This window comes from Grammomys surdaster, unplaced genomic scaffold (genome assembly GCF_004785775.1).
Source record: "Grammomys surdaster isolate TR1022 unplaced genomic scaffold, NIH_TR_1.0 126051, whole genome shotgun sequence".
Taxonomy (NCBI): domain Eukaryota; kingdom Metazoa; phylum Chordata; class Mammalia; order Rodentia; family Muridae; genus Grammomys; species Grammomys surdaster.
The window spans coordinates 3,766,875-3,776,328 of record NW_021620862.1 but is presented as its reverse complement, the minus strand read 5'-3'; the positions used below and the strand labels follow the sequence as shown (position 1 = coordinate 3,776,328).

Here is a 9,454-nt window from a genome sequence, read left to right as displayed (position 1 = left end):
TATGATGCATGTGTGTACGGTGTGTGTGAGCATGTGAATGTGTGTGTGGTGTGTGTATGATGCATGTGTGTACGGTGTGTGTGAGCATGTGAATGTGTGTGTGGTGTGTGTATGATGCATGTGTGTACGGTGTGTGTGAGCATGTGAATGTGTGTGTGGTGTGTGTATAGTGTGTGGTATGTATTAATGTGTGGTGTGTGTATGATGCGTGTGTGTATGGTGTTTATGGGATGTATGGTGTGTATGGGTGTGCCTGTGTAAAGCCTATAAAACTAGAAAGATGGTCAACAAATGGTTTCAAAAAGTATGGGGTGGGGAGAGGTGACAAAAGGAAACCATGTGGCATGAGAGTGAAAAGTAGCTCTGGGGAGACCACACAGGAATGGAAAGAGGGGACAGGAGGGCGGGGGAGGAGAATCTATTAAAACCCACTTTGAAAATGTCACAAAAATGCCTGCAGAGATAGCTTAGTGCTTAAAGGCACTGGCTGCTCTTTCAGAGGACCAGGTTGCAGATCCCAGTACCCACAAGGTGGCTCACAACCATTAGTAACTGCGGCCTCAGGGGATCCAGTGTCCTCTTCTGGTTTCCTGAGATACTGCACATATGTGGTGCACAAATATACATGCACACAAAACACTCATACACGTAAAATACAAAAGGAAAGTGTCATAAAGACATCTAATACCTTTTAAGTGGATTAAAAACCTAAATAGAAAACAAACAAACAGTAACAAAGATAACATAGAAGCAAATAGATCAGCTAACTAGGACAGACAGCCTAGGCGGCCAGGCATATATAGAAAACTGAGTTATGAACAAGTAGATACTGTATATACATTATTCAGTAAATTGTTATGAAAACCAATTATTCATGTTTAAAAACAGAAGTGAAATCTCAGCACTTGAGAGGCAGAGGCAGGCGGATTTCTGAGTTCGAGGCCAGCCTGGTTTACAGAGTGAGTTCCAGGACAGCCAGAACTACACAGAGAAACCCTGTCTCGAAAAAACAACAAAACAAAACAAAACAAACAAACAAAAAAAACAACAACAGAAGTGAATGTCTACCTTGAACCTAGAGGATTAAGAATTTTTTTTTTCCTTTGGAGGAAGGCTTCAATATAGGGCCTCATTGTGTAGCTTTGACTGTCCTGGAACTCCCTCTGTAGACCAGGCTAGCCAGGAACTCATAGAGATCCACCTGCCTCTGCCTCTCAAGTGCTAGGATTAAAGACATGTGCTACCACTCTCTGTGCAGATTAAGAATTTTATAGAAAAAATTAATATAGAACTTAATGTAGAAGCCTGTGATCTTACAGGTAAGGAATTTTTCTCTCTTTGTTTCTTTATCTATTTTTTCTTTCTTTCTAAGATCTATTTATTTTAGGTATATGAGTACACTGTAGCTATCTTCATGCAAACCAGAAAAGGGCATCAGATTCCATTAGAGATGGTTGTGAGCCACCATGTGGTTTCTGGGAATTGAACTCAGGATCTCTAGAAGAGCAGTCAGTTCTCTTAACAGCTGAGCCATCTCTCCGTCCCCAGAAATTTTCTTTAAATAGATTTAGTAGGCAAAAACTCACAAAGGAAGATTTAAAGTTTATTTGCAATAGTTAAGGGCCTCTGTTAATAACAGGAAGCAGAAGTAGCAAAGTACAAAAACCTGATACATAAAATAGTCTAAACACATGTGAGTGATAATGAACTAGTAATTTAAAAATAATGTCTTATAAACTACTATGAAAAAGAAAAATAACTCAAAAATATACTTATTAACAACAGAGAGCATTTCCCACAAGTGTAAAATACACTCAATGTCTTTAGTAACCAGTTGTATTGGTTTGAATTTGCCTGGCCCAGGGAGTGGCAATATTATGAAGTGTAGCCTCGTTGGAGTGAGTGTGGCCTTGTAGGTGTGGCCTTGATAGAGTAGGTATGGCCTTTTGGAGTGGGCGTGGCATTGCTGGAGTAGGTGTGGCCTTGTTGGAGTGGGTGTGGCCTTGTTGGAGTGGGTGTGGCCTTGTTGGAGTGGGTCTGGCCTTGTTGGAGTGGGTCTGGCCTTGTTGGAGTGGGTTTGGCTTTGTGGAGGAAGTGTATCACTGTGAGGGTGGGCTCTGAGATCCTCCTCCATGCTCCCCCGAGACAGTCTTTTCCTGCTTGTCTTCAGATCAAGATTTAGAACTCTAATCTCCTCCAGCACCATGCCTGCCTGGATGCTGTCATAAATCCCTGCCATGATGATAATGGACTGAACCTCAGAACCAGTAACCCAGTCCCAATTAAATGTTGTCCTTTGTAAGAATTGCCTTGGTCATGGTGCTTCTTCATAGCAATGAAACCCTAACTGAGACACCAGTAAGTGAAAATAAATGACACACTGACATAATTTCACATCCACTCCACTGTGCGGGATTAAAAGCTAAGGCAGTGGGAAGTGCTTGAAGGATCACCCTCTGGGGATCCAGTAACCGGATGGGAGATTTTTATGTGTGGGGCTATGTACAAAGTTGGAGGATAATTTAGAATAAATGCATCTCTTCCCCCCTCCTCCCTCTCTCTCTCTCTCTCTCTCTCTCTCCCACTACTCCCTCCCTCCCCAGGAACTCAACCTAGAGGCTAGTACATGCTTGAGTAGGCACTCTACCAGTGAGCTACAAGTCCAGGTCTCCTTTTTTAGGCAATTGTATTTGAGGTACATGCTTTAGAGAAATTAATATTTAGACCAGTACTTCCCAGTTATAGCACATGTACAAATAATATAGAGTCTTGTTAATAATATTCATATAGCAGGTCTAGGACAAATGAAGTGGCCTAATTTTCTTGACTTCTAACAACTTCCTAGTCTCTGATTAGTGGGTTGCATTCTGAGTAGAAAGCATTACAAGGCAGGCTCTACACTATGAGCTTGGGCGGGGACACAGGAGTTCAGTTAATTGAGATAGATTTTCCTCTCTGGTAGCTCCCAAGTTCTTTTCTTTAAAAGAAGCAGAAAGTAGCCATTTTGGTCACAGTGGAGGTTTAATTTCCTAACACAGCTCTATCAGGAGTTTTTACTTGTAAATTTGCCCTTGTCAATTGCTCCGTGGTTTCAGAATCCACTGAAGGGAGTCCAGTGATTGAGAATGAGGACAAAGCTTGACATTTTCATGAGTGACAGAGGCTCAAACCACGCTTCCTAGTGAGACTCTGGATAGGTAGATGTTAAGGAACCACACGAAGAAGATACTGAAGCTGATGTCAATACCATTCGACCACGCCACTACAACCGTGAGTGTTCTGATTGCTTACATGATGATTGCTAATGCAGCAAGTGAAGAGTAGGTTACAGCATTATCACAGTATAAATCACATGAAGAAATAATATTACTATGGAAGAGGGAGGAAGGTTTCCTCTAAGAAAACACATGTGATGGAGATAAAAAGAAAGAGGTACATTCCATTCAACCATGAAATGCATTCTGCTTTGTTTTTGATGCTAAAGCATGCTTCTGCTCACTGAATGTTTTTTACTTATTGAATAACATTGCAGCACAATTAATCAAGTATTATCAAACTCTTCTTCCTTTTACTTCTACTCACCCATTCTTGTGTTAAGTAGTGACTGAAGAATTATGCAAGATGGAGACTTTGCAAACAGATGAGACCTGTGGTCTGAAAAGCCAGAGGTCAAGTCTCTCGCTGTCTTCCAGCACCTTTGTAGTTTGGTTGTCATATTCAACCCACCCAAAAGTATATCTTTATCTAATAAATAAGGATAATGGTTCTCACATGCCTATCATCATTATGAAAAAAACTGAGAGAAAGAACACGTGTATAAAAACTGAAGCTCGGCATCGTTGGACACTTCAGGATCTCAGCCCTCCAGAAGCAGAGGCAAGAGATCATCACAGGATGGAGGCCATCTTGGTCTATAAGCTATGTTCAGGCTACCCAGAGGGATACAGGGAGATCCTGTATAAAAACAGACAGATGGAGCTGGAGAAATGGCTCAGTGGTTAAGAGCACTGGCTGCTCTCTCTCTCAACGAACCCAAGTTCAATTCCAGTGCCTACATGGCAGCTCACCCTGTCTGGTACTCCAGTTCCAGAGTATCCAACTCCCTCATACAGACATATATGCAAGCAAAATACCAATGAACATAAAATTAAAAAAAAAAAAAAAACAAGAAAAAAGCAGACATATGGAAATGCAGTAAGTGCTCAAATTGTAGTTGATTTTTTTATAAGTTGGCAATACACTTGAGAGTATCTTGGTTGGTGAATAGACATATATATACAGATCATGATGTAGATAATGCATTTTTGTGATTGATTTTTTTAATCAAGAGCTAAATACTCTGAAAGCCTTAATTACCTTTATATTGTGTTTTACTTACACAACTGTGAAATACCACAAGAAGCAAACATAAGAATTAGTCACAGTCAGATACCGTTGTTCTTCCTGGTTATAAGAAAAATACAAATGAAAAAAATATGTAATATTTGAAATAGATTCAATATCGATATAAGCTTAAATGTTACAGAGGACTGTTCCTTGCCTAAGAATAGAGAAAATTTTAGACTAGAATCAATACCACGCCTACAGAAGATAGTTGAGGTTTTGTTGTTTAATGTAATGCTAAGTGCTGGCCTCCAAGATCTGAAGTTTGCAGGTAGACTCTGGGACCCTGCTCTCAAGTTAATTCTGATTGGTGAATAAAGATGCTGGCAGCCAATAGCTAGACAGGAAAGAGACTGGTGGGATTTAGGTTCCTGGGCTTGAGAACCACAAGGAAGAGAAGTAGGGAGAAGTCACCATGGGATAGAAGAAGTGTAGAGGAGGAGGGGAAGAACATGTGCATGAGAGAGGAGGAGAAAGAGGAGAGGGGGAGGGAGAGAGAAAGAGAGGGAGAGGTGAGGGAGGGGAGTTGCCGTGGGTATGAATAAAGAAAACCTGGCCCTGTGGGCAGGCCAATTGGAGTTAAGAACAGCCCAGATGACACACAGAAATAATGAGTGACAGCTTGGTGTTTTCCATAGGGTAATAGATTCTAACAGCATGGAGGGGAGGCAGCTGCCCAGCTAGTGTGCTGCCTGAGGCATATTTAAAAATAGAAATATAAAGGATGTGTGTATGCTTTCATCTGGGAACAGAAATACACAACGGTGAGAAGAAACCCCATGTCAGGATTTCTTGACAGGTTTTTACTACAGCAGGTGTTTCACCCACCAGCTTCTCTGTATGTACCAGACTAAAGGCAAGTCTGGCAGCTTGCTATCCTCACCGTATCTATCCTATTTTTCTCCTTTGTTGACACTCAACTCTGCCATTCTTCTGGCTCAGCAGTTCTCAACCTCCCAGGGGACAGGGTATGTTTGACAATGTCTGGAGATGCTTTGGGTTGTCACAACTGTCTGTCTGTTTTGCACATCAGCAGAATCAGTGTCACTTTCACTCATCAGCCTTCATACATGTTCTCTAATTGAAGGTGAGGAGATGAAGTAAGACACAAGTCTCACATTTGCCTTTGGTTTTGGCCGTCACCATTGCCATGTGTGACTGAAGACTGTTCATCCAAGAGTATCATTAATGGCCTCTAACATACTAATGAACGGGTGAAGAAGCTGAGGAGTAGGGATTGCTAGCTAAATGGTGCAACATTGCCAAGCATGGACAAGCTCTTGGGTCCAATCCAATAATGAATGAGTGAGTGAATGAATAAATGAACAATTAAAAATGAAAACTGAAGTAAAAAATCAGATATCATTTCACCATTTATACTGACATGAAAAATAAGGACAGACTGGCAGAAACTTTCACATAGCTCTTATTTTTAGTTATGACTAAAACTGTTTAAAGCAGTTTGTGATGGGAGAGCTAAAGGAGAACGCGACTGTGGTTGTTTTCAAGATTCAAATAATGTCACTAAAATCAACTTACTTGGGTTGTGGCAACTGGTTTTATCTTGTGAGTACCAGCGCTTTGACAGTGTAGTGTTGTCTTGGGTGATCTAGTGTTCAGAAAGAACAGGGAAGAGGAAGTAATTACAAATGTGTATAAAGCTGATTAACCATAACTTTTAAGCTTAAGCCGATTCAATTGGATGCTAGAAGGAGAAAACCAGACAAAATAATCCTCTAATATAACAAGTGTCTAAGCTGCTGTTCCACTGCTGTGAAGAGACACCATGACCAAGGCAACTGTATACAAGAAAGCGTTTAGTTGGGAGTTTGCTTATAGTTTCAAAGGTCTAGTCTACTATCACAGTGGGGAGCAGATAGGCACTGGAGCAGCAGCTGAGAGCTGTGCATTCTGATCCACGCACAGCAGGCCAGGAGAGACACTGGGCCAGGCATGAGCTTATGAAACTTGAAGTCCCACCCCAAGCAACACACCTCCTCCAGCAAGGACACACCTATTCCAACAAGGAATATCTTGAATACCTCCTAATCCTTCTAAACAGTCAACTGCAGACTAAACATGCAAATGTATAGCCTATTGGAGAGCAGGGTGGGGGTGGGGACTATTTTCATTCAAACCTCCATGGGGCATTTTCCTTCTGCTTTCAAAGTGAGCTAGCCTTTCTTTTCACACATGTTTAGTGGAAGGAGATTTACACGAAGTCAGAGCTTTTAAGTCTGAACATCTACATTATGTGAATGAAGGCCATTTTTACAATGTAGGACAAATGGATGTATATATAGGGTAAAACAACAACAAACAACTTACGTAGTGTTTTGAACTTTACATCTTTCTGATACTGTCCACGATTTAAATGAGGTTCCTTCATACTCTAAGTTAATCTAAGAAATGAGATGAAAATTCATGTTAATAAAAACAACAACAAAACACTGTTCATCTCAGTATTAGGTTGTGGATTCAACTATCTGGTTTGTATTCCTTTAAAAAAAAAACCTAAAATTCAGCTCCTTTGATATTATGTGTAGTGGGCTGCTTGTATTCTAATGCTAATTTGCCCCAAAGAGGAGAGAGTCTGCTGGTAAGACACTGAGGAACCCTGCACCCAGTTAATTCTGATTGGTAAATAAAGATGTCAGCAGGCAATAGCTGGAGAGAAGAGACTGGAGAGAAGGTTTAGATTTCCAGGCTTGGGGCCATGAGGAAGAGGAAGGAGAAGCAGAAAGGAGCCATCATAAATTGGAACATCAAGCAGGAGGGAGAAGAAGAGCTGCCATGGGATACCTGAGCCATAAAAATGTGGCCATGTGGGCTGGCCAACTGGAGTTAAGAGCAGCCCAGATGGAACACAGAAATTAGTAAGCAGTAACTTGGAGTTATTGGTAGGAAAGTAGATTCTAACATCATGGAGGGTGGACAGTTGCTGCTGCTGCCCAAGGCAGATTTAAAAATATAAGGCTGTGTGTATCTTTCCTCCAGGAGCATAAGTGGTCAAAGACAGGAAGTAAGCCTGTGCTGGGATCTTAAAAATATTATTACTACAATTCAGCAAAGTAGAAAGTCAAAAGAGAATTTGTGACACAGCAGCAGTCAGTCCACCTGAGGTTGGAGAGATGGCTCCTCCTGGGGTTGGGGATACTGCTGATTCCCAGCACACACATCAGGCTCCAAAGTACTTGTAACTTCAGATCATGAGATCCTACTTCTCCTTTTGCCCTCCAGGAGTACCAGCACACACCACAAACACTATCATGACTTATGGGTTACCCTTTTCTATCTCTACAGGTTACATATTTCTAAATCTACACACACACACACACACACACACACACACACACACACACACACACACTCACGGAGGGAGTTGTAGGGGGAGAGGGAGAGAGAGAGAGGGAGTAGGAGTGCAACTCAGTGTGTTTGGGTCAACTATATAATGCCCAGAGAAACAGAATAATCTATATAGAAAGTGTCCTAAAATTAACCAATATAAAATATATACATTTTACTCTCACGTAGTTCATTTGGCAAAATTGACCACATTTATAAAGAAAGGCTTAACCAATCTCAATGAAGTATTGTAATATATACTTGTCTTAGTTAGGATTTCTATTGCTGAGATGAAACACCATGACCAGAAAGCAAGTTGGGAAGAAAAGAGATTATTCAGCTCACACTTCATTTTGCTGTTCATCACCAAAGGAAGTCAGGGCAGGAACACAAACAGGGCAGGAACCTGGAGGCAGGAACTGATGCAGAGGCCATGGGGCGGGTGTGTGTGTGTGTTGCTTACTAGATTGCTTTATATGGCTTGTTCAGTCTGCCTTCTTATAGAACCCAGGAACACAATTCCAGGGATAGTACCACCCACCATGGGCTTGGCCCACCTGGATTGATCACCATGTGAGAAAAAGCCTTATATCTGGATTTCTTGGAGGCATTCCCTCAACTGAGGCTTCTTCTTTCCTGATGACTGTAGCTTATGTCGAGTTGATTCAAAACCAGCCAGTACAATACTATTCTTTTCAATATTAGCAAAATAAAATTAGAAGTCCTCATAAACTTAGGTACAAAAATTCTAGAGTGTCTGTAATCTTAAAGCAAAAATAAATCAGATGAAGTGCATTTCTGAATGATTCTTTGAAGAAAACAATCAATGTAAGTCAAATAATATTTGAAAAACTATCAATGGTAGCATTTTATGTTATCAAATTTTACGATATATCATATAAGTAATAGCTAAAAGGGTATTTATAGCATTATATGTGTATAAAAGAAATGTATTTGAAAACAAACTCAATTGTCAGTATGAGAATAAAGGAACAGCAGAGAACATCCCATTAGAAGAAAAGAGAAATTTTTGAAAAAAGAAAAAGGAGTTTATAGAAAGAAAATAACATTTATTTGTAGGCAAAAGATAGTGCATTTGAGTCTCTGATGTGATGGCTAATATTGGTTATCAACTTGATACATCCAGAATCAAATATAACCTAAGCAGCTGGGCACTCATGTGATAGCTTTTCTTTCTTTTTTTTGCAAGATTCATTTATTTTATTTATATAAGAACACTGTAGCTGCCAGACACACCAGAAGAGGGCATCTGATCCCATTATAGATGGTTGTGAACCACCATGTGGGTGCTGGGAATTGAACTCAGGACCTCCGGAAGAACAGTCAGTGCTCTTAACCACTGAGCCGCCTCTCCAGCCCAGGATGGCTTTTCTTGATTGGATCAAGAAATGAATAAGGATGCTTTTGCTTTTTGGCTGCTTGGTGATAAGCGATTCTATCCTGTTGCTGAGATACTCCTTTACTGATGTTAGAACCTAGTTCTTCAGGATTCCAATATAGAGGGAAAACTTAAACAGTAAAACTTAATGTCTTGCTAGGCAGTAGTGGTGCATGCCTTTAATCCCAGCACTTGGGAGGCAGAGGCAGGCAGATTTCTGAGTTTGAGGCCAGCCTAGTCTACAGAGCGAGTTCCAGGACAGCCAGGACTACACAGAGAAACCCTGTCTCAAAAAGAAAAAACAAAAAAAGAAAAAACAAAAACAAA

General features: G+C 40.7%; 1 protein-coding gene across 1 annotated transcript in view; it reads right to left on the bottom strand.

The window, feature by feature from the left end:
• The window catches only part of Catspere (catsper channel auxiliary subunit epsilon), a 132,251-nt gene that overhangs the window by 97,335 nt on the left and 25,462 nt on the right, over window positions 1-9,454 (bottom strand). Inside the window, exons 3-5 of the mRNA XM_028755266.1 lie at window positions 6,712-6,785; window positions 5,923-5,992; window positions 4,379-4,443 (exon numbers count right to left, since the gene is read on the bottom strand). Coding sequence (XP_028611099.1) covers window positions 4,379-4,443; window positions 5,923-5,992; window positions 6,712-6,785 — 209 coding nt within the window. The remainder of the gene's footprint in view (window positions 1-4,378; window positions 4,444-5,922; window positions 5,993-6,711; window positions 6,786-9,454) is intronic.